The 25,204-nt window shown below is 51.7% G+C and overlaps 1 protein-coding gene across 5 annotated transcripts in view; it reads right to left on the bottom strand.

Moving 5' to 3' along the window:
- CLEC16A (C-type lectin domain containing 16A) overlaps window positions 1–25,204 on the bottom strand; it is a 234,824-nt gene that overhangs the window by 94,574 nt on the left and 115,046 nt on the right. For all 5 annotated transcript variants that reach the window (XM_059881547.1, XM_059881546.1, XM_005224670.5 and 2 more), the window contains one exon: window positions 23,284–23,404. In XM_059881547.1, coding sequence (XP_059737530.1) covers window positions 23,284–23,404 — 121 coding nt within the window. The remainder of the gene's footprint in view (window positions 1–23,283; window positions 23,405–25,204) is intronic.

Below are 25,204 nucleotides of genomic sequence, written 5' to 3'. Positions count from 1 at the left end.
GGTTGGGTATAAAAGGATGCTTTCACTTTTCACTGTATACACTGTATTGTCTGAGCTCTTGTTTTATTTTTTTTAACAACATGAATGCATTTCTGTATTATTTGCTGATTTATTTTCTTTTCTTTTAAAAATATTAATCTGGCTGCACTGGGTCTTAGTTGCAGCACACGGGATCTCTAGTCATAGCATGTGGGATCTCTAGTTGCACCATGTGGGATCTAGTTCCCTGACCAGGGATTGAACTCAAGCCCCCTGCATTGGCAGCTCGGAGTCTTAGCCACTGGACCACCAGGTGGTTTAGTTGCTCAGTTTAGTCGCTCATGGACTGTAGCCCACCAGGCTCCTCTGTCCATGGGATTTCCCAGGCAACAATACTAGAGTGGGTTGCCATTTCCTTCTCCAGGGGATCTTCCCGATCCAGGTATTGAACCCATGTCTCCTGCATTGGCAGGTGGATTCTTTACCGTCTGAAGCACCAGGGAAGTGCCTATTTGGTCATGACCCTTAAACAGCAAAAAAAAAAAAAAAAGACCACGGAATTACAGACTCAACAATAGGACTGTTTGCAGGACAGGTAGGTGAAAGACAGAGGTGGTGTTAAATATGAGCTCATTTTCCAACCAGGGCCAAGGCTGTGATTTTGCAACATTTCCAGCCCCCTGGAAAGAAGGTGCACGGAGCACTGGCTCTAGCAGCCCCTCTGTCTCCTTTGGAGAAGGTCTTGACCATGGCCGGGGTCACGGGCACACCCTCAAGCCTGAGGCTGCGAATCAGAGAACAAGCCCCCCGACAGCGCTGGGCCTCTTCAGCCTGCCCAGCCGGGGTCACTGCGGGCCTTCTCGCAGCAGCTCTCACTGCATGTAAGAAAACACCCCTGAGATTTTTCTAGGACCCCATCGAGGCCCCCACCCACTCCTAGCTGAGGCTGGTACATGGAGAAGAGCCCATGAGCATTAGCAGAAGTCCCTGAACAGGAGACATTTCTGCCCTTCTGGCTAAGGTCCGCCTGACTCTGCCTCAGCTGTGAAGAAGAAAGCAAGAGGTCTTGGGGGTCAGGTAGCCGGGGTCCCCAGGCTGGGCCTGCTGCATCTTAGCTGTGCAACCTTGGGCCAGTCACAGGACTTCTGGGAGCTACAGGCCTCAAAGATGTAAAATGAGGATGCTACCTCTTTGAAAGAGGTAAGATTCCACAAGAATCTCCCCTACCCCAACCCCCAAGGTCCATCTAGTCAAAGCTATGGTTTTTCTAGTAGTCATGTATGGATGTGAGAGTTGGACTATAAAGAAAGCTGAGCACTGAAGAATTGATGCTTTTGAACTGTAGTGTTGGAGAAGACTCTTGAGAGTCTTTTGGACAGCAAGAAGATCCAATCAGTCTATCCTAAAGGAAATCAGTCCTGAATATTCATTGAAAGAACTGATGCTGAAGCTGAAACTCCAATACCTTGGCAACCTAATGCAAAGAACTGACTCATTAGAAAAGACCCTGATGCTGGGAAAGATTGAGGGCGGGAGGAGAAGGGGACCACAGAGGATGAGATGGTTGGATGGCATCACCAACTCAATGGACAAGTTGAGTAAGCTCTGGGAGTTGGTGATGGACAGGGAAGCCTGGTGTGCTGTAGTCCATGGGGTCACAAAGAGTCGGACACGACTGAGCAACTGAGCTGAACTGAACTGAACCTCTTTGGAAGAGGTAAGATTCCAAAAGAATCTCCCCCACCCCCACCCTGGGTCCCCCGCCCCTTGGTGAGCCCATGCAAGGGGACCTCCAATGCCCCGGGGAACTTGGTAACAAATGCAAATTCCTCACTAGTTTACCAGCATTTTAAATATGTATCCCTGGTGACTGTGACACCTAATTTGTTTGTATACATTCCCTGCCTCCCTGGAAGAAGTATTGAGACAAGAATAGAACTTTCTTCTCTGGGGCTGAAAGAAATCTGGGATTGAATCCCACTGTATTACTGAAATCCAGCCTTCCAAAAACCAATGCTCCACCAAACAGAATCTGTCCAAAATGAACATCTATTGGTGGCTATATAAAAGAAAAAATAAGTAGCTCAAGTTCATTCCGTGAATTAAAAATGACGCTGTGCTCAGTCGCTCAGTCACGTCCAACTCTTTGTGGGCCCATGGACTGTAGCCCGCCAGGCTCCTCCGTCCATGCAATCTTCCAGGCAAGAGTGCTTGCATGGGTGGCCACTTCCTTCTCCAGGGGATGTTCCTGACCCAGGGATCGAATGCACATCTCGTGTCTCCTGCATTGCCAAGCAGATTCTTAAAAATGACGGTATTGAATATTAAGTGTGGTTTACAGCTGCCTCACCACCCCACCGCTGTGGGATGAAAATCACAGCCGAGCCTGAAGGAGGGAACATTACTTCCTGACGCCGTCAGAGCCTGACCAGGGCAGGTGGGGTCCTGCAGGCCTTGGGGGACGTGAGAGGGTTCTCTTATTCTATTTCAGTCATTTTATATAGCATCTTATGGAAAAATATGAATGAACTTTTTGGCCAATCTAATATATTTATCTTCATGTGTAGTGAAAAAAATATACACTGAGCTGTGGATCCCAAGATTTCTGGTAAAAGCTAGGATTTGTCTAACCTGTTCCACCTGGCCCTGAGATGCAGTTACTGTGAACGGATTCAAAGGAAAAGGTTAAATGGACAATAACACAGTTGGTTCTCTGATGTGGCAAACTCTTCTGAGGTGGTACCCGAATACTTCCCACGTGGGGAGGACTGGTAGCCGATGCCTCGGCTGAGAGGCGGTGGACAGGAGTTGAATGGACGAGACAGCACAGCACTGATTTAAAAGACGACAGGAGGCTCTGTAAAGGTAAGAGCCCGGGCCGTGTCCCCACACTCAGGCTGTCTCTGGGGCACTGGTGTAAAGTGACTCGGGAACGGCCACCATCTGAGTGAGGGCCACACGTCTCGGCTAAGTCTTAGCAGGGAAATTAGTTACTGCTGAGCTCCCATCCCAGGTATTCATTACAGCAAAGCACGTGAAAACGACATGGATCCTTTTGCCAAATCCTCATAGAACCCCTCAGAAGGGGGAAACAGTTACTGTTCCCATATTATGGGGAGATAAAGTCACTTGCCCAGGGCATGGTGACAGCAAGTGGGGACGTGAGCTAAGGGGAACTGACCCAGCCCGGCTCCTAACCTCTGCATCCACGGCCCCCACGGTCAGGCCAGGCTGCGAGCCCAGGGACCCCCACCCGAGCCTTATTCTTGGCTTTGGTGCATACATGCCAGAAATCAAAGAAGCTTCCCAGACTAAAACAAGCACGTGGTCGGGAAGAGCCCCTGGAGAAGAAAACGGCAACCCACTGCAGTATTCTTGCCTGGGAAATCCCATGGACAGAGGAGACTGACAGGCTACAGCCCTCGGGGTCGAAAAGAGTGGGACACAACAACAAAAAAAAAACAAGCTCACCACCACCAACGGCAGTAACAGTTAACAGTGCACTTTCAACAGATGGTGGCTCTGCGCTCGACACACGTTATCTCGGTTCATCCTCACGACATCCTGGTCGAGCGGCCAGGACTCATTACTCTCCCTATATCACAGAGGGCCTGAGAGGTGGCGTCACTACCCACGGCACACGGCCACCGAGTGGCAGAGCTGGGAGGGGGACCCAGGAGCTAGCGAGGCACTGAAGCTCACGTCCACACCCACTTCCAGCCCCGTTTCCCTCCCAGGCTTCAGCCTTGCTACCCGTGTCATTATCTCGCTCCGTCCACACATGCTGAGGCCCCTGTAGGGGTGGCCAACCGAGGCAGTCAGGCAGTGTCTGTGCCCTGCCGGCCTCCCTCTTCTCTGGAGGTGGTGCTGGGGGAGCCGTTCTGGAGCTTTCTCTGATGCCAGATGATCAGTCAGCAACAGTGATGGTTTAGGGACATGATCATTTGCAAATGAACCACACTTCCCCAGTGGGCCTGCCTCCTCTCAGACAGGCCCAGAGTCTGCCAACTAACATCTTGAAATCACTCAAGGCCTTGATTGAGGTTTTCCCTTTCCCTGTGGGCTTAGGTCTTTGCTTCTCCCTCAGTGTCAGTCCCTCAGTTTTCTTCCTGGCTGAGTGGGAGGGGGGACGGGGGGGGGTCTGGGTGCTCCTCATCTCCCACACCCCAGAAGCCATTGTGGAACTGAGAGGTCCCGAGGGTTAGGCAGAGGGTATGCATCCACCAGCGTGGCCCAGACACTCGCTGCACCGTCTCCCCACTCTCCGGCAGCTGGGTGAGGCTGCGGGGACAGTGAGCGGAATGCTCGCCCTTCTGGCTGAAGCAGCTCTCTCTTATCCTCGCCCTTTCCCTGTGAGGAGGGGGTGGATACCAGGTGGTGCAGCCACAGAGCTGTGACGCCTCTGTCATCCCAGTCTCTGAGGGATGAGAGAAGCAGGGTTCCTCGCTGACCCCTGTGGACAGGGAGCACAAGCAGGAAATATATCCTCACTGTGTCCAGGCGTGGAGAAGCGTCATTCCCATGGCACAGCCCAGCCTGGCTCAGAGGAAGCAGCTCACAGTACCTGGGACCAGAGCCCCAGAGACTGTGAGATGAAGCCATTTACGAGTCAACAACTATTCTTGGGTCCAGCAACCCAGGACTGCAGCAGGGCAGTGACCACCGAGGGCTTGTAACACACAGGTGCTATGCTGAACGATTGCTGTTGCTGTTTTTAATTAACTAATTAATTTTTGGCTGCGCTGGGTCTTCGTTGCTGCCTGCGGTCTTGCCCTAGTTGCGGCAAGTGGGCAAGGCTCCTCTCTCGTTGCGGTGCGCTGTCTTCTCAATGCGGTGGCTCTGCTCGTCGCAGAGGACTGGCTCCAGGGCACACGGGCATAGTCGCTCTGCAGCATGTGGGACCTTCCTGCCCAGGGACGGAGCCCACGTCCCCTGTATTGGATGGGAGGATGATTCCTGGCCACTGGGACACCAGGGAAGTCCACTAGGTGGTTTTAAATGCATTTTCTCACCAAATCTTCTCTGCAGCCGTGTATTATGTGGTTGGGCCTACTTATCCTCATTCTGCAGACGGAAAAACAGACACTTGTAAACATGAAAAGGGCAACCCAGGCCTTGTGGTGAGAGCGACAGGGCTGGGACTTGGCCCCGGGTGAAGCTGTGATGCCTGCCTCCGCCTTGATGGCAACTCCCTTCTCGGGGGACTCAATCTGAGGCGAGTGATCACTCTCCTTCAGAGAGTCGCCACACCATTTGTTTTTTATAAGCCACAGATGTGCCCTCTGACCATCCAGTTAAGGCTTGCAGCATGAAAATGGGTGTCATGTTCCTCCAATGGCCAGGCTGAAAGCCGCTTCTCACGATCGCGCCAGGGACAAGGACGTGGGCTTCTCCGCCCATTTGTGAACTAGTCCAGGGCTCGGTCCCAGTCGAGGACAGGTGTTGTGGAGGTGCTTTTCGACCCCTCCGACGACGATGACGAGACTCCCAAGAAGAAGGCTCCCTTCCCCCACCCACAAAGGCACCCATTTGCTGGCTCTCGGCAGAACTGCTGATTTATACCTGGGGCCAACAGGGGCCTCCTCAAAGTAGGGCCCACAACGGCTGTGAGTTATTCCAGCCGATGCGCAGCCATCTGGCCACCGGCCCTCTCTGCCTCTGGAATTGATGGCATGGTGTTAATTCTCCTTGAGGTGATGGCTGCCCGAGCCTGGGCCGCTTCTCTCTGAGCAGCGTCTCCAGGGGAGCTGCATGAAGGCGGGCGTTTCCAGGGACAGGAAGGAGCGCCAGGTAGAGTGCAGTGTGATTTACTTCTCGCTTGGACGCGTCAATTGACCTGTCGAGTTTCAGATCGCTTCCCTCCACAAGGAGATGACGAGATGACTCACACAGCCGGGCACGTTCAGAAGACAAATGCCGGGCCGTCAAATCCAGTCCTGATTTCTTTCCAGCTTCCCAGTGAGAGAAGAGACCGGCCCAAAGCGAGGGAGAATGTCAGATGCTGTCAGAACCGAGTTGCTCAGTTGCTCAGGTGTGTGTCTGACTCGGGCCCCTGGACTGTAGCCAGCCAAGCTCCTCTGTCCATGGAACTTTCCAGGCAAGAATACTGGAGCGGGTTGCCATTTCCTACTCTAGGGGATCTTCCCAAACCAGGAATCAAGCCCGAGTATTCTGAATTGGCAGGCGGATTCTTTACCACTGAACCACCAGGGAAGCCCAGAGTCAGAACCAAGAGGTCCCCCCAGTATGCCCCTGGGCCCTGAAATCACCATCTGTTTTTTGAAAACAAAGTCAGTGTCCTCATTTGTGGGCTGGATCCTAAGTCACTCTCTTGTTTTCCTTCATTCATTTGTGCCAAAGCTTCACCAAGGACCCACTATGCTGGCAGCCCCAGGATTCAACTGTGAACAAAGAGTTAGGGTTCCTCCCTCAAGCAGCTTGGTGCCCATATGAACTGAATAACAGCTCTAAAAGAGAAAACTACATACAGTGGCCAATGCTCAAGAGAGATGTGGTGGCCAGAAAAGGTTTTGGCGGGAAGGGCACTGTCTGCAGAGATCTGAAGGATGTTGGGGAGTGAGCCAAGTGAAGGGGACACTGGTGGCAGGAGAGAGTGTCCCAGGCAGAGGGCCGGGCCTGTATGACGATCAGAAGCATGGTCAGGGAAGCCAAGGAGGGCTGCGCGGCTGGGACCCAGGTGGGAACAGCAGCTGAGGGCCTGGCGCCTGCAGGCCTGGCGGGCTCAGCCAAGGGCAGTAAGAGTTGAGCTTGGACATGCAGAGGCAGGGGCTGTGTGCCCTGTACCCCTCCCATGACCACATCAAAAGCCCACTGCCGGTCCCCATCCTGGGAAGTCAACACAGGCAAAGGCCACTCAGGCCATCCAGGCAAACTCCGAGACAGGTTCCCTGTCCCCCTCCCCAGACTCGCTCAGTGACTTGTCTCAGAGCCCTGACTTTCCAAGGGTCGCTGCTGGTGCAGGGAGCGGGGCAGGGAGGGTAAGCTGGAGGACTTGCTGGAGGAGGAGGTGCAATGGAGACCCTGACAGGGGGCTCCCCGGCTCTCACCGTCCCTCCCAGAAAGTGGGGAGCAGGGAAAGCATCTGTCTGCAGCTGGCTCTCCTCCTCCCAGAATTTTCAGAGTGAAATATAATTTCACAACCCCACACAACCAAACAGCAAAACCAGAATATAGATCCACCAGATTTGGAAATTTTAAAACTTTATATCCTGGGTGGGAGGGATACCAGATGCAAGTGAGTCTGGCTGTAGGAAGAAAGTGTGTCTTACTTTTCAAGAGAAGACAGAAGGTTGCAGAAAGGCACTGCAGCAGTAGGGCCTGCCTGTCTCTATTGTGGGCTGGACCAGGCCTAGCTGACACATAGGAGGGCCTCAGTAAATGCCGCTGAACCGAAGCAGAGTCCCGTTGGCCACCTGGACACGACTCATTCCCAACACACCTGTAAACCCGTCAGGACTGAAGCCTTGTCAAGTCTCACATTTAATTCCCAACTTTCACCCCAATGAGTTCTTGTCTTGGTATCACCCGGTATCATCTAGGGAGCAGAGTAGGGGCTGTCGCTTGTTTTCCAGAGAAACACTGTCTTGCCGGCAGGAAGAAGTGAATGCTGGACATGGGTCTAGTGGGGGGGGTAGCCCGGTGGTGCTGGGGGAATATGGGACCACCTATGAGCCCAGGTTCCTGAGGGAAGAGTGACTTAGTGGATTTGGATTCTATAAAACAAGTCACTAGGCTTTCTGGTCTGTATGTATACAGAGGTGCTCGAATGCACACATGTACACACACACAGTATCTGAGGTTGGATGCGTGTGTGCTAAGTCACTTCAGTTGTGTCTGACTCTCTGTGACCCTATAGAGATCAGACCCTATAGAGTCCACCCTGGTGGACTGTAGCCTGCCCACCAGGCTCCATGCTCCATGGGATTCTCCAGGAAAGAACACTGGAGTGGGTTGCCATGCCCTCCTCCAGGGGATCTTCCCAACTCAGGGATGCGACCTGAGTTTCTTACGTCTCCTGCATTGACCGATTCTTTACCACTAATGCCATATGGGAAGCCCGGTATCTGAGGTTATGGTGGGTTGGTTTTTTTTTTTTTAAACAAGAGTTATCAAAATCAAGGGAGGTATCTGGAGAATTTTTGCAGAACCTCAATTCTCATACGTATACTTAAGGGCTAAATCAGAATGTTTTTCCATCATGGTCAACAATGTTCTTGAGGGATTAAAAAAAAAACCAAGAACACATTTATTTCATTTTTACATTCAGCCACTTTAGTCAAGGACTAACATTCTACCACAGACCATTTAATCACCAGAACCCTCTAATTCTTTCCTGGAGAAAAGTAGAAAAGTCCTTCTCAAAACCAAATGGGGACTTTTGATTAAAATTCCTCCTGGCCAAAATGGGCTGGAGAAAACCCGCACTTTCAGTGGGGCTGTCCTAGACGAAACGATGTATGAGAAGAAGCCACGAGGACCCTGTGGCTTGAGGATCCGAGGGAGTGGTGCCGAGCGTGTGTGCGTGTGTGAGGTGGTCCAGGATTGAGGGGGTCAGATGGCCGCAGAGGATGACACTGGAGCCTTTTAGGTCAAAAAGGAGAGTCTGGGGGACAAGGGGGTCTGAGCTGCCTGGGAGAACACCCACCATTGGAAGAGCCTCAGCAGCGAGAATCTCGAGGAAGGATGGAGAAGACAGGCAGGAAAGGCAGGAAGGGGCGGGTACCGGAACCCCAGGGAGGCGACCTGGGGACATCCGTGGACAGAGACCCTGGGGACGGTGGCAGGAAGCAGGCAGGTGTAGAGAGTCGAGTCTTCACCTGTCCCACCAGAGTGGGGCCCTGCTGGCATGCCTCGGGCCTGCGTGGGGCTGACGGGTCAGGAAGACGTGGTGGGGGGCGGGGTCTGGTCACATGACCCAGGAGCACCCCAGGGGTGGCTGTCCCGAGCTGGGGCAGGGTGTCACGTGGGGCCCCGTCTGCTGCCAATCTCCACATCCCAGCCGTGATAAGGAGAATAATGGCCTCCAGAGATGTTGCATGCTTGACTCCCTGGAACCTGTGGAGGTTTCTTACCAAAGGGATGTCCCAGATGTGATTAAATTACAGAATCTGAGATGAGGAGATGATCTGGGTGAGCCCTGTCTAATAAGAAGAGGCTTTTGAAAGTGCCGGAGGGAGGCAGACGGGGAGGTGAGAGGAATGTGATACCAGAATGCTTCAACCCACCACAGCTGGGCTGAGGATGGAGGGGGGCCGGGAGCCAAGAGTGCAGGCTGGAAAAAGGCAAGGGAAGGACTCTGCCCTAGAGCACCCAGAAAGGAAAGCAGGCCAGTGATTTTAGCCCAGGGAGACTTCTGACCTACAGAACAGTGAGATGATAAATGTCTGTGTCTTTTCAAATCACTAAGTTTGAAGTCATTGGGCTGTAGCAGCCACAGGAAACACACATATCACCCCACGTTCTAGACACAGGGTATGACCAGGTTGCCACACCACCCACACGTCTTCACTTAGGATACCCCCGCCTGGAACGTTCTCACCCAGCTTGGCTGCCTGCTGGACGCCCACTCAGAACTCCACTCAGCTCAATGGCTGGGGCTCTCAGAAGCAAGGCCTGTCCCTGTTCAGCCCTACTAAGAGCCAAGGCCACTGCTCCCTGCAGTTTCCATCGCAGCACCCATATCCACCTGCTGCTGTAAGTCCTCCCAGGATGTCCCCGGCTGCCTGGAGGGAGGGCTGTGTTAGATTCTTCCTCACGTTTCTAGCACCCAGACAGGGCCCACCACTCTATAAATGATGGACGCGATCGTGGTAGGTGAATGGAGGCAGGCTCTTTGCCCAGAGGCAAGAGTACACATTCTGGGGTCTGAATCCTGTGGGTGTGTCCTGGCTCCCCCACTTCCTGGCAGAGTAAGACCCTGGGCAGGTTATTCTACCTTCTGTGCTTGGGCTTCTTCGTCCATAAGACGGAGATAATAACAAGACCTACATGGCCAGGCTGTGAGGATTACTTTGGTTAACCCGTTTCAAATACAACATCGCCTGGCTCGAGGAAAAGGACCAACAGGTGGTGCTTATTATCATTCCTGTGGGATCCAGGAAGGGAAAGGCAGAAGCCGGGGGCCAGGGAGACCCCAGGGAGTGGCATCAAGGCTGACAAAATCTAGTCTAGAACCTTCCCGAGACACTGCCTGGCACTCACGCCTCCACACCCAGCCTCCTCCATGTGAGTCTGGTGTCAGGGCTCACTGGGCTGAAGGCGGCGGGAGGGAAGGGGGCCTGGCGTGGAACGGAGAAGGCTGTAGATTATTGTCAGTTTCACTGCTCTGGAGAATGTTACCCACCACCGGGAGGGAGGCACATTTTTATGAGGCACTAGTTACAGGCTAAAGGTTAACTGGAGTTATTTAAATGACATGCCTATTTCCTGGCTTTGCATAGCTCTGGAAAACCCCAACTGCACTCAGAAAAAAACGGAGAGCATGTTATAAAATTCAAAGGCCTGGGTATGGGTGATGAAACAGATGAATGCAAAAGATAATCTGGATTTGCCAAGGTGAAAACCAGGAAGCTGCGTGGGGGCTTTTCTGTATGAGGATTTGGCAGGGAGAGGAAGGTCTACTTCACCTTGACCTTGGTATTAAAAAAAACCCCCAAAACCAAAAATAAAACCGGTGGCCCTGAGCAGACCAAGGGAGGAAGGAAGGGAAGATGGGATGACAACGTCTAGCTCTCAGTTATAAGCAAGACGGTTTAAATGTGGGGAGACCTGGAAAAGCAGGCTCAGCCCACTGGTTCCTGAGCCTCCTGGTCTGGCTGTCTGCTCCCGAGGCATTTTTACGACTGTGCCTGAAGCCAAGCAGGCTGGTTCCAGGCCTGGTGCTAGTTCAGGACAACTGGAGAGTTTGGAACGGGCTGGGGTTCAGTGCTGCAGAGACGGCTGGGGCGGCGAGGGTACAACCTTGCCCAGCCTGCAGGAACCAGGTAGAGTGGCAGGGCTGGGCTGGTGTGGTGGTCAGGGAGGCGTCACAGGTGCTTCCTCTCCCCAACAAGGTGTCCCAGGCTGGAGAGGAGAAGTGATCTGTCTGTCTTCATCTAAGGCAGAAGCACACCGCCTGCACGATTAACTTGCAAAAAACTCAACTGCATTCAGGAAGGGACTAGGGAGAGAAATGTTTAGCTGCTGCGACTGCTCTGGCTGCCACCCGACGGAGGGAGGTGGCAAGTGGGACTCGATGCCTCCCTCGAGGGCCCTCAGGCTCTCCTGCCTCTGCCCGAAGGGCCCTGCCCTGTAGATGCTCCCAGGTAAAGACATTTCTCCTTTTTCCTCCAGTGCTCAATTTCAGGTCAATTTCAGCCCTGGAGTGAAGACCAGCTGAGTTGGCTCAAAGAGAGACATGACTCTCCTACGTGGCACCTTCCCAAGGGGTCTGTAAGGGTGACTTGCATGGCACAAAGTCTCCACCTGAGAAGTGGACTGCAGAGCCTAGAGAGAGACACGGCTGCTGCGTCAGGCCACAAAGCCAGCCTCCCTGGTGACGTCCGGTTGACGAGGAGGTGGGCAGGGAGAGCTCCGAGAGGGAACCAGAATTCATGGACAGCAGCAGAGCAGAGACTACGCATGGAGTTCCAGAAACTTCCTGATTCTGTCCGACCCATGGGTTTGCAACATTGGCTGCACAATGGAATCCTCCAGGGAGCGCCGACAACCAGAGAGGCTGGGGCCCATCCTCCAAACAAGTGAATCAGAACCTTCTAGGGTAGCGCCTGGGCACAGAGCATTTTTGAAACCCCTAAAGTGATGAGACAGTGGCAGAAGATGAGATGGTTGGATGGCATCACTGATTCAATGGACATGAATGTGGGCAAATTCTGGGAAACAGTAAGGGACAGGGAGGTCTGACGTGCTGCAGTCCGTGGGGTTGCAGAGTCAGACGTGACTCAGCAACTGAACAACAAAATGGTGATTCTAAGGCACATGGAAGGTTCGGACACAGGGAGCTCTGGAGAGACCATCAGCCCCGCCCCCATCCCGTCCTGCGGCGTGAGCAGGTCCGGGGATATGTAGCTGCACGCATGGCAGCATGGCAAGCCAATTTTCACTTCCATCTCTAGGCAGGTCAAAGTGGAAATGACAAATTTAAGTGTTTAAATGTCCCAAGATCAGTACCCTGTACACTTCTTGAAAGCTCAGCAAAGCAAACTACATTTGACATTCACTGCAAAAATCAGCATGGATGGCCTGCTGTGCCGAGAACATGGCGCCCTCCTCATGGGATCCCTGCTGTCTCCAATCAGGACTTCCTTGGGGGTCAGAGTCAGTGGTCTAGTCTACGTTATTCCAGGTGCTCCCTGTGCTCGGCTTCAACCCTTCCTTAGGGCTCTAGGTGACCGACCAGCTCCCCAGTGCTTCTGCCGCATCCGAACGGAGCATCAGTAAGAGGGAAGGTGATGGTCCCTTTGCTCCCATCCCCGGTCTTCTCCCTGGGACCGGGGTGGGCTGGAGGCTGAGCACTGGCTGAAAGCAGAGCAGCGTGAGCAGCAGGACAAGTGCCGGGGATGGGGGCACTGGGGGCCGGGGCAGGGGCCTGGGGAGAGGACAGCTCAGAGCAGGTGCCTGCTCCTGTCGTGGACCTCTGGTAAAGGTCACACGCAGTCTGTCACTGCTTCAGTCTCCCCAGAGATTTGTTTTGAGATTTGTTCTGTGGTTAATCAGAAAGCAGGCCCAGAAGCCAACCCTCTGCTCTGGAGGCCTGAGCAATCACTGGATCTTGCCTTGTCCCCAGGCTGCCAGCCGAGTGGGGTGGCGGAGGTGGGCGGGGAAACTGCTGGCTTCGGGGTGAGGAGCCCCGTGTAGGCAGAGCCCCAGACAGCCTCAGCGAGTGGGCTGCTGCGAGGGATGTCTTGAAACTCAACGTTAACCCTCAACCCGGCTACCCCACGAATTTCTGTTTCCTCTGGCAGCTCACTGCTGCCACCCCCTCCAGCAGCCAGAGGTGAAGAAGTGATCAAGGAGGCTGGCTTCAGCACCCGGAGCGGGACTCGCCCCTGAACCTTGTGACCTGGAGGAGCACAGCAGGGGCGGGGGCCCAGGCAGGCCTCCGGAGGGCTCTGACAGCCACCTGATTTATGGAGGAGAGCAGAGATAAGCAGTGAAGAAGCTGCACGCCAGTCACGGGGTGGCTTCCAGAGTCCAGGTCAGGGTGGAGGTGCTGGAGGTGCTGAGTGGGAGTAAGATGCTGGATCCATCTGATGCCTGAACTGGCTGAACCTGCAGAGCTTGGTTACAGGGATGCGAGGAGTCAGAATTCTCCAAGGCTTTGGGCCCAAGTGAACACAAGGCCCACACTTCTGTTTAGTGACAGGGAGCGCCGGTCAAGCGAGAGGGGCTGCTCTGTTGGGCCCCCTGACGTCTCGAGGCACTGTGTCAGCATGGTGGGGGCGTCTTCCCTGGAGGTACAGAGATCTGAGGTTGGGGGGCACGGCTGTGTCAGAGCGTGACAGTGCTGGAGCCGGGACCCCCGCTGCCACCTGGGTGCCGTCCACGGTCCTGGCTGCCCTGAGATGCAGTTGCATCCACTTCCCAAGGGTGTTGACATGCCGCAGAAGATGTTCCTGGAGCAAATCTAACCCACAGGTCCCCTGAGATCAGAGAAATCAAAACCGTGGCCCCATTTTCAAATGCCTGGCAAGGACTGGGATTTGGGCTGGCGGGGGTGGGGGGGGTGGTGGAAATACTTAAAAGTGGAACGTGCCTTCAGTGGAAATGATCATTTTACTAGGCAAGGAAGGAGAAAGCTCAAAAGCCAGTCTCTACACTCAAACGCCTTATCTCCTCCAAGGCACAGGATGCAATAGAGAAATTCTGCCTTGCAGAGAGAAAAAATAATCATTTTTGTCTTTTTCGGAACTGTCTAGGACTACTTTTAATACATAACCCACAACAGAGGGCATAGCCATTAGGTGACCTTGTGATTTCAGCAGAACATGTCTCTCTAATGTAGCTCGATTATGATTGTAAGTTTATAAAAACAGGGAAAGATTACAGGAATATACATTAAACCACATCAATGAGTGCTACTGAGAAAAAAAAAAGTCCAGTAGACAGGTACCAATCAAATAATCAATATGTAGGAAACAGCTACATCACCCTGCTTTAAGAGAACCAAATAATGTTGCAATTGGATTTGCTTTAAAATTTTCCACTTGAACAAAACTGACAGCTGTATTATAATCACATTTCCAGTCACTTTATAAGACACAAATTTCATTTCTCCATATTTCTACTTCATTTCTGAAAAGGGGCCAGCAACGTTATTCATCAGGCACATGGAGAGGCAGCCTAATTCATGGGGCAGGGGGAAAACGCTGTTAATTCCATGTTTTCCATTTCCCGAGAGAATTGGTGGTTTAACTCAAACATGATTTTTTTCTGATCAGTCTAGTTCAGGGTTCTAGTTTCAAACAAGGGTAGGGGGAAAAAAGCAGCATTTTAGTCCTTAGGTAAAATGACTTGAGATTGTTGAAATTAGGACTATCTACATTTTTAGAAAACACCAGGGTGGATTTAAGATTCTTGGTATATTCTTCATATGAAAAAGTCTGTTATGAAAACCTGGCTATTCAAATATCATAGTAACAATAAACAAACATTCTTTTAATTCACAATCCAACTGTCTCAAATTACTCAGGACAGTTTTTAGAAATGCCACTTTTGTATTAATGAAAGTGCCTTAAACGTTTATGCAGAAGGGAACCCACTCTAGTATTCTTGCCTGGAAAATCACAGGGACAGAGGAGTCTGGTCAGCTACGGTCCATGGGCTTGCGAGGAGTTGGACCTGGCTGAGTGACTTTGCACGCTAAAGTTTTAGTCAGTTCAGCCCAACAAGCCTCCTTGGAGCGCCTCCCACGTGATAGGTCCTGTTACCAGGGACAGAAAAACAAAGCACCAAGTGCACACTTGAGGTGTGCTTGGGGAGGGGCGAGGAGGAAGGAGGCTGGGAGGACAAGTCTGGCAAAGGCCCAGCGGTGGGGAATGGCCGGAGTGCTGTGTCTAGGAACCAGTGAGCAGCACCACAGCCAGGTGGGCTCAGAAGCAGGGAGACACAAGGCAGAGGAGGAGGCCCAGGAGCTCTGACATCTAAAGCGGGGAAGGGATGTATGAAATGGACACAGGTGGGCTAGACTTGCCTTTCGGAGGCCAGCCACACAGCAGATGGACCAGAGTGGGACAAGGCCCTGGGCTGGGACCCCCGCATGGAAGACACTGGGTGCAGAGCGTCTGGGCTGGGGAGGGGGCAGAGCTGCAGGGGGGATGGCTGCTGACCCCCAGACCCTGGGGTTGGAGTAGGGTCAGGAGTGGTTCCAAGTCAACAGCTGGCAATGAGAAGAGACCCAGCATGGACCGTTTTCCCTTTAAAGATAAAACACAGAGGCAGAGTACAGGCTGAAGAACCACAAAATCACACTCGCCTGAGATAGGACTTCCAAAGCCGAATCCATACTCGCCTCTCGGGTTTCATGATAACATTAGTCCTCTCCAGTGTCAGTACTGAACAAACCACTTCTCTGGGGCTCCGGGCCTGAAAATGCTTGAACTAAATTGCCCTGGAGGAGCCATCAGGGTCTGAATCAAGCCTCTTTTACAGGTTTCAGTTCTTCTCCAATCAGCTGGCACCCACTTTCCTGAAAAGTCATTTTTTCCAAGAAACTTATCTAATTAACAGGGCTTTGCTGTTGGCTCAGACGGTAAAGAGTCTGCCTGCAATGTGAGATACCCAAGTTCGATCCCTGGGTTGGGAAGATCCCCTGTAGAAGGAGATGGCAACCCACCCCGGTATTCTTGCCTAGAAAATCTCATGGATGGAGCAGCCTGGCAGGCTACAGTCCATGGGGTTGCAAAGAGTCAGACACAACTGAGAGACTTCACTTTCTTTCTTTCTATCTAATTAACAGGCCCATGTGGACTCCTCCACTTCTCAGTGTATCCCCTGGACAGAAACAGTCAAGGTTTCGCTTTGTCAGAGCTCCTCTGGAGCACCACCTAGTTCAGAAAATTGTTTTGTGCCCAACGTGCAGTTCGGATGAAGAACACTAATGACTATTTCCACCAGGACAGTGTTCACATGTGGTGGAAGACGCTGAGCACTTCTGATGGACTCACTATCAACAGAACAGTTCAACCAGGCAGTATCATCTCCCCATCTTCAGAGATCGGGAGAAAGGTTCAGAAAGGTTAACTAGTTTGCTCAAGGTCACAAAGCCAGGATTCAAACCCAGAGCCCCTAATCCTAAACAAAAGCAAAAACATCACTTTGCCAACAAAGGTCTGTATAGTCAGAGCTATGGTTTTTCCAGCAGTCATGTATGGGTGTGAGAGTTGGAGCATAAAGAAGGCTGAGTGCCTAAGAATTGATGCTTTCAAACTGTGGTGCTGGAGAAGACTCTTGAGACTCCCTTGGACAGCAAGGAATCAAACCAGTCAACCCTAAAGGAAATCAACCCTGAATATTCACTGGAAGGACTGATGCTGAAGCTGAAGCTCCAATACTTTGACCACCTGATGTGAAGAGCCAACTCATTGGAAAAAACCCTGATGCTGGGAAAGACTGAGGGAAGGAGGACAAGGGGGTCGACAGGGGATGAGATGGTTGGATGGCATCACTGACTCAATGGATGAATTTGAGCAAACTCTGGGAGATAGTGAAGGACAGGGAAGCCTGGTGTGCTACAGTCCATGGGGTTGCAAAGAGTCGGACACGACTTGGTGACTTAACAACAACAACACTCCTCATTAATTAAATGTTGATTTTCAAGGATTTGACCTGTTTCTTTCCACTTCATTAAGTTTTTATTTTGAGAAAGTTTCAACTGTCAAAATAAGCCCACACGGGCCCTTGACCTAGATTCACCAGTGGTTAATATTTAGTGGCATTTGCCTCTTCTCTCACTATACCCACACACTCACATATTTTTATTTTCTGAATCATTCCAAAGTGACAAGCAACACAGCACTTTACCCCTGAGCTCCTCGGTCTGTACTTCCTAAGAACAAGGACGCTCTCCCACAGAACCACAATGCCATCATCACGCCCAAGAAAGGTAATACTGACCTTGATTACATTATCCAATCACAGGCTACATGCAAATTTTTTCCAATTCAACCCCCAAAAGCCCCCTAAATCTATTCTGTTTTTATTCCTCAATCCAGGATCCAATCTCAGGGGACAGCTGCCAGGTCTCTTCCGTTTTGATAATCTAAAATCTAGAACTGGTCCCTGGCTTTCACTGTTCCGTTCAGTTTTGCCCAACACTTCTCCCACTTACGAAAAGTTCAAATCGAGGATCTTGTAGAATAGCCTGCATTCTGGGTTTGTTTTTCACAGTCTCTATTATTTATGCTCTTTTCTCATTCGCGCCAAGATGGGGCACATGATGAAGACTGGGCCATCAGCATAATACGGCAACATAGAGGGTTTTCCAGAAGGGACAAAATCTCAAAACTAGCCCTGGCCTTGCGAGAGAAGCAAATCAATAAGCTCACATTTTCATGGACTTACAATCCAACCACATAACTTGCTTAGGGAGCTTCACGGTACTCTTGCTGGAAACGACTCTTTAGGCATTTAGATGAGCACCGCTGGAGAGGTCCACTTTGTCTAAAAGCTCTTGCGTACAAGGGTGCTGGGATGAAGCACAGAAAGTGTTAAAACTGGGGAAACGGGAATATATTACATTCCTATTCATTAACAAACAAAGGATAACGAATGGGGGGGGCTTGGTCCAGGGCTCAAAGGCAGATGGAGAATTCAGAGTATGGATGCAACATGTGGGAGTCGTGGGCCTTGTAAGCACCCACAGATGTGCTTGTTCCGGGGGTGTGAGTGGTCTGCAGGTTGTGGGGGGCGCACAGCCAGACCACAGGCCTGTGGTAGAAGCATGCCTGATGTGTCTGAAGAACAGCAAGGACACAGAGAGAGCTCGGAGTATTGGGTGACGCCCAGCCTCATGGGCCCCTGTAAATATCTCTCCTCCTGGTCAGAGTAGGATGGAAGCCACTTTGAGGAGGCCTTTGAGGAGGACAGGGTCTGACTTATTTTTTAAGAGGATGACATTGGACACCATGTCGAGAATAAACCATATGGGACGAGGCAGAAGCTGGGGACTGGTTGAGGTTTCTGCAACGGTGCAGGTGAAAAGATGATGGCAGGGCAAGCCGGGTGCTAAGGAGTGGAGCTGGGAGAGATGGCCAGATCGATCTGGAAGGAATTGCCTAGGTGTGGTGACCAGCGGGATGCTGAGTTTGAGAGGAAGAGGGGAGTCAAGAAAGAGCCTCAGTTTTTTGCCCCCAAGATGGAGCAGCCTGCTGCCAACAGGGAGATGTGTGGGCTGCGTCCCCACGCCCTGCTCCCCACTGTCACTGGCTCCGGGGCCAATGCTGCAACCTAACTGGCCTCCCTGAAGTTGTGCTAGGCATTGTTCCAGGCACATCACATGTATTAACTCACTGCTTCCTCCCAGCAACTCCCATTTACACACGAGGAAACCGAAGCACCAAGAGATTACGTTACTCATTGAAGGACACACGCTGGCAGGTGGCAAGGGGCCGAGCTAGGATTTCTCCCAGCACAGCCTGGCTCCCAAGCCTAGGCTCAGAGCCACGAGGCTACGTGGCCTCTCCAGCCCCTGGACATGGCTCATGGGCCTGTGCGGGCACTGTGTGACCCGGCAGTTCCTGTCCCAGAAGTGCACAATCAGGGTAGCTGTCCTCACGGATGCCCTTTGCTGACTCCCCCTTGCACTGGAGTTGAGATCTTGTTCATCTCAGCTCCTCTCTCCCCTGCTCCTCACCTGCCAGCCACACGGGCCTGTGACACACCAAGCCCATTCTCACCTTCCACCTCCCCCTTCCCAAACTGGCAGGCCTCATCTCTGCATTTTCTTATGGAATATTCTGGCTCCCCCGGCACATGGTTCTCCAGAGGCGCTTCTCTCAGCAGCCTCTGAGGCCTTTTCTCTGATTGTTCTCTAGCCCTGGACCCCATTCCTCATCTCCACAGAGCCACCTCCATCGACCCGCGATTGTGCAGTTAGCTTTTACTCCCTTACCTGTTTGTGGTCCCTTCCCTGCCCCCAGCTGGAAGCACCACAGAGCAGAGGTCAAGTCTGGCTTTATTAGTTGACTCTCACTTCCCAGACCTCAGCACTGTGCCTGGCATACAGCAGGTGCTCAATTCATACAGCTGAATTAATGGACGGGCTTCACTGAATGCATTTTAAAAATCAGGATACAAGACTAGGTGGGTGCTGCACATGGCATGGCTACAACTATGTCAATTTCAAGGGCCCCTGTGGACGTTGCCTGAAGATGGCTGGCATCTCCTGAGGGTGTCCAGATGACAGAGGAATTCCCCCTGCTGTCGTCGCGGCCCACGTTATCTGGTCGCAGGCAGACAGGCAGGAACCTGGTTCTCCTCTGCTTGAGTTCAGGGCATCAGTCGGCCCAGTGGTGCCTGTGCAGGAGCGCTTGCCTAGCGGCCTAGACGCAGCACAGGGTCCTTCATCTGTTCCCACACAGTCTTTTTTATTTAAGTCTTTATTGAATTTACTACAATATTACTTCTGTTTTGTGATTTCCGGTTTTTTGGCCACAAGGCATGTGGGATCTTAACTACCCAACCAAGGATCGAACCTGTACCCTCTGCACTGGAAGGCCAAAGTCTTTACCACTGGACCACCAGGAAGTGGTGGTCCTTCTTACCCCTCCCTCACCCCCAAATGATGCCATCCCATAAGTGATGAACTGGTTTAAATATTTTGGGAGGCACTCCCCAAAATGTTGTTGAAGCAGAAAATGCTAAGGCAGGGTGCCCCCCAGTATGAGTTCTGTGCCGGTTGCTCACTGGCTCTCAGTCACTGAGAACCTAGTGCGTGCCAAGCCAGGCGCCGCATGCTTCATGAACGTGATTTCATTTGATCTTCAACAGCTCTCCTGGCAAAGTCCAGTCCGGCGAGCAGTAAGACCCTGAGTGAGGTCACAAAGCTGCTTACTTTCAGCTACAGCAGGGGCTGCAAACTCAAGCGTCAATGGGGCCACGCTGGCAGAACACAGGGGAACCCAGGCTGCATCTCCAGCTCCACCTAGCGCAGTGAGGGGGCCGGGAAGCTCCCCTTTTGCAATGGTGGCAACCAGTTTAATCAAGAAGAGAAGCCCAGTCCTTATCTGTTACAGATGAGTATTTATAGACGCAGTCCCATTTGCTTTAATACACAGGGGGTGGGGGGTGGTGGTTAAAAGAGAAATGGCGGGGCCGAGGAAATGAGGCTCCACAAAAGGATAAGAACTATTGAAGCTGAAGGCTGGGCGCATGGAGACTCACAGTCTTATTCCCTCTAAAATCTAATCTCTTTTATCTAGTCAAGTCTACTCTAGTCTTCCCTTCCCACTGCCCTTCTGTTTCTCTTTCCCTCCCTCCCCTCCTTCCCTCATGGCTGCCAGTCTGTGACTCTGCCCCACGCCGCACTCCTCTCCAGTGAAAACAAAACAGGCTTTCAGTACAGTTCACTTTTTTCCAAAGGGGTGACAGCCTCTTTGATGCTCTCCGTGAGAAGCTACCTTGGCAGAGCTCGCCTGCCACACCTGGCACTGCTGGTCAGTGGATGTACGGGACGGCTTCTGAATGCGCTGATGCTGGGGTTTCTTATCGAGGTGTGACAGATTTAGTAAATACACTTAAAGCCAACTCTTCCTGCTGCATTCCTTTAAACCCATTTAAGCAGTTGGCCAACCCCAAAAACTCCTCCCTGAGTCAGCTTCCTCAAGCTTCAGGGAGACAAAACATGACCTCCTAAGAAGCAAGCCCAGTCTCCGAAATCTAGCAAATCTGAATGCCCCCACCTATACTAGGATGCTTCCGACCTTTAGTATACACAGAAGGCATTTGGTGAAATGCAAAGCATTGCTAATTTTTCCCCAATGGAAAGTGAGAAGCTCTAGCATTTAAGAATAATCACACACACAAAAAGTCAACACATGCATATCTTACTCTCATACCATATGCTCATAAAATCCATAATTCATAGTATTCTCTGGCCCGCACCCTCTTTAGCAAAGACATAATTTGCAATCATGCTGGGTAAAGACAGACAGCCATTACTTTCTTAATGGCCAACTACCCAAAAAGGCTCAGTTAAGTGATCTCAACTAGCAATCTAATCAATTAAAATTGATAAGTGAAATACTTTTAACCTTTGTTTCAGCAGGCCATTCCTAGTGGGAGGAGGCAGGGTACGTGAATTCCCAGCATAAAATTTAATTCCATTTCACGGATGCAAACATTCTTGCTGCTCTGATGGAGAGGCCCCGTTAAAGCAAACTGTTTTTCTCTCTTTCCTTGAATCCAATCAGAGAAAGATGGGTTTATGGGTCTCTCCAGCCTATGCCATCAATTTAAACCTTTACAGAAATCCCCGTGGCCATATTTCAAGGAGGAAAGGGCCACAGAAGATGGGTATAGAGCACAGAGGGGATGCAGTTTCCTTGCTCTTCCGAGAGAAAAGAAATAAAGGAGCATGAACAAAATGGAGACAAGACAAAGGAATCAGACAACCAGGCAAAAGCCATAATAATCATTTACAGAGAACCTTCCACATGTCAGGCAGTGTGCTCTTTGTATGCATCACTGGATGTGATTATCAGGCAATACTGACTCCATTTTCCTGAGCACAGTTATGTGTGAGGCACTAGACTTGGTCATCTTATGTTTCATATTACACTTCACTCAAGTCTCAAAACAGCCCTGTAACATAATGAAGATCATCCCCATTTTCCAGGCAAGGAAACAAAAGTCGTGGTGGTTTCAATCACTTGCTTGAGAGAATACAGAGCTGGGCAGGGGCCTCTGGCTCAAAAGATACAAACCCTCCTTGGTCTGCATCATAACTGCAGGCCACACAACTGAATAGTTTTTGTCAAGACTCATTCCACTGTACACTAAAACTCGGTGAACTTTACTGGATGCAAGCTGTATTTCAATAAAGTTGATTTAAAACAAGGGCTCTCTCTCTCATCGTCCACTACAAAGTGGCTACCTGCCGTTTCTGCCTCTCCAGCTTCCAGCTCGTCTTTTCAAGTTTCTTTAGGGGCCCCCTCCTTCCTCAGCCCCAGGCGATGGGGTTCAAAAGGAGCAGGTCCCACCTTCCCAGAATCACAGCTAAGCATGTGATCTTGACCTAACCAATCAGTGAATCACATTCTGCTGATCACTGACTGGGTCAGGAACGGTCATGTGACTCAAGCTGGGCCATGAGAGCATTGCCCTGGACTTCTATATAAGTTATAGGGAAAGAGAAGCTCTGTTTTTGTCAGGGCTGCTTAGCCAGTTCAGCAGATCTTAGAGGTGCTGATGGCCATCTTGTCACTATTTGGTGAGAGCTTTCTGGGGGATGGAGCCAGAACAGAGGAAAGAAAAGCTGAGAGAAGGAAGGTGGCGGTTTCCTGATGATATTGCTTGAGTACCTAGATCAAGCCATGCCTGAAAGAAGATCTAGCTTTTTACACTGATATCAGTGAATCTGCCTTTCTTTTTCCTTAAGTTAGTTTAAGTTGGCCTTTCTATTTCTCATAACCAAAGAATCCTAATATATCAAAATGTTACAGCAAATAACAGGAAAAAGAGAGTTATATGAATGGGAGAAGGGTTACAGGAACACAACTAGGCTTTATATTCTGTCCCCTTTAAATCTCAGTCTCACACTGAAGAGGAGAGCGCTGAGGCACTGGTTGGATGCTCAGGCTTTCAGGCTCAGCACATGGTTCTTGGGCCTCCAAAGCCTTCATCTTTACCTAAATGCTGGTGGCTTGTGTTTTTTAAAACATTCCGTTTTTTAAGCAGCCAGGATCCTTTAGTCATTAAAATCATACAGACCACCTTTAACACACACAACCAACCTCCTGGTGCTGCTATGACTATATGGAGGGCAGGGATCCCAGAGCTGTGCCCACGCCTGCTTGAGACCCCAGTCACCATGCAGAGATATTTCAGCAAAACAGCTGCGCAGCTCCCCTTGGTCTCCAGAAAGCAGGGCCCACAGACTGACTCCAAGTGTCCAGAATCTAGGGCCCCTTTTCCGAAAGTTTTGTGTAACATGCACGCTCTGTAAGTTCACGGTGATGGATCAACCCCAGTACGACATGCAGGTCACCCACGAGCCTCCCAGTGATGCGAGAGCCAGCCTGGCGGTGTCCCCCCACCCCCAACAGTGACTCAAGATGACCAACTCACTCAGGTCAAGGACGTCATCCGTTTTGATCAGGTCTTCCTCCCGCGTCAGTGGCAGCTGGGTCTCGGGCTCCCCCCGCAGTTGCAGGGACAGGGCACGGAGCATGAAGAACACCCGGATGGCCTGGACCAACAGTTCGGAGAGCAGAGAAGAGTGAAGTCATTTTGGTGAGAAGCTCCGTATGGAGAAATCACACAATGACTCTAGATTTAAAACGAACAAGACAAAGCTCACCTCTTTCAGCATCATGGTTCTGGTGCTTTCAGAGCCAAGATTTACAATAAAAAAAAGTCAAGGAGGCAGCCTTGTGCCATTACCCACAGGCTCAGGTTGGGGCCACTGTACCTCGCTGAGCACCTGTTGTTTGCCAGGACCCTCCTTCTAGGGTCACGTGACCCTCGTGGCAGCCCCGCTCGGCACTTGAGGCTCGAGACCCATGGAGGCCACGTGATCTGGCCCAAGCTCACACCTAGGGAGGGCCAGAACCAGGTCTCTTCTAACTAAACCAGCCCAAAATCTGAAAATCCAAACCATGAGGGTTTCAAGGTCCCACCAACTGAATGTGGGGGCAGGAGAGACAGAAGGTAAGATGCGGGCAGGGTTCGGAGCCCGCCAGACTGCACAGCCCTTCACCTGGAGCTCTGGCCCTGTGGCCTTCCAACAGAGGCTGTGCCCTCTCAGGGCAGAGGACCTGGCACCTGGCAGGTATGCAGTGATGTCAGTGCCCCGGGAGCCCTCAGGTCTCAGCCGGGACAGAGGTGGGGATGGAGGGGGCCCCATCAGCACAGGTTCCCGGCCCATCAAGGAAGAGTCTTGGCGGACCCCAGGGTGAGCAGGCATTTCCAGAGAGTGGGAACAAAGCTGAACCCCAGGCTGGAAGCCTGGGAAGCTTGTGCAGCCTCCTCCCAGTGGTCAGTCTGCCCTGGAGGTAACTCCCCGTGAGTCCCAGGCTCGGCTGACTTGCCTACCAACCAGAGGCCAGGAAGTGGAGTGGCAGCAACGGGGCCCGTGGCCTCCAGGCCACTTGCCCTGATTGAGGGAAACAGCCCCGAGTCAGGTATGGAAGGTCTGCGCTGGACTCCTAGCTCCACCATGCTGGGCAAGGCCCCCGGCCCCACGAGTATCAGTTTTCTCCTGTGTGAGATGGGGGTGGGAGTCTCTACTGCGTGGGGCTGCGGGGAGCCTCTGAGATGATAGTGGGGCAGGCAGCAGGCAGCACAGGGTCCGTAAAGGGGTGGCCACGCCTCACTCCTGCCACTGAACCGCTCAGCACGAGGAGGCCATGGGGACAAACCACCGTCGCCACTGGTGAGCCATACAGCCTCTTTCGGGTCCCCGTGTTTCCAGTTCTGAGGCTGCAGGCCTGCGCACTGAGATGGGAGGTGTCCATAGTATGACAAGGTGCTTCCCAAAACAAGGGGCGGAGGAAACAGATGACTGTCCACAAAGAGCCAGCCCTGCACCGACTTTTGCTGACCCAGGCAACGAGGATGCCTGCGGACACCTCTGAACCCTAACCTCGACTTGGTCCAGAACTGCCAGGAGATCTTGGGCCAATTACTTAACGTCCCGATGCAGAAACCTGGACGAACAGTCCTGTTTCCTGGGCCTATTCTGGCGTCAGGTATTCCTTAGTCAACCAGAAGCACTAGAGAAACATAAACTTTCATATGATAAAGTTGGTGGTTGTGGGGGCATGAGTGTATTATTCGATTGTTCTAAACATTTCTGTCTGCGTGCTTCTGTTGTTTTATTTTTTGGCCATGCCATGTGGTATGTGGGATCTTAAGTTTCCTGACCAGGGATCGAACCCCAGCCTGCTGTGTTGCAAGCTTGGAGCCTTAACCATTGGACTACCAGGGAATTTCCTGTTCTGAAAGTTTTGAAGAGCAGTCTTCATAAAAAAAAATCTGTAATAATCAG

Source organism: Bos taurus, chromosome 25, assembly GCF_002263795.3.
Source record: "Bos taurus isolate L1 Dominette 01449 registration number 42190680 breed Hereford chromosome 25, ARS-UCD2.0, whole genome shotgun sequence".
Classification (NCBI taxonomy): Eukaryota; Metazoa; Chordata; class Mammalia; order Artiodactyla; family Bovidae; genus Bos; species Bos taurus.
The sequence above is the reverse complement of the archived record's forward strand: the minus strand, read 5'-3'. Positions and strand labels throughout refer to the sequence as shown.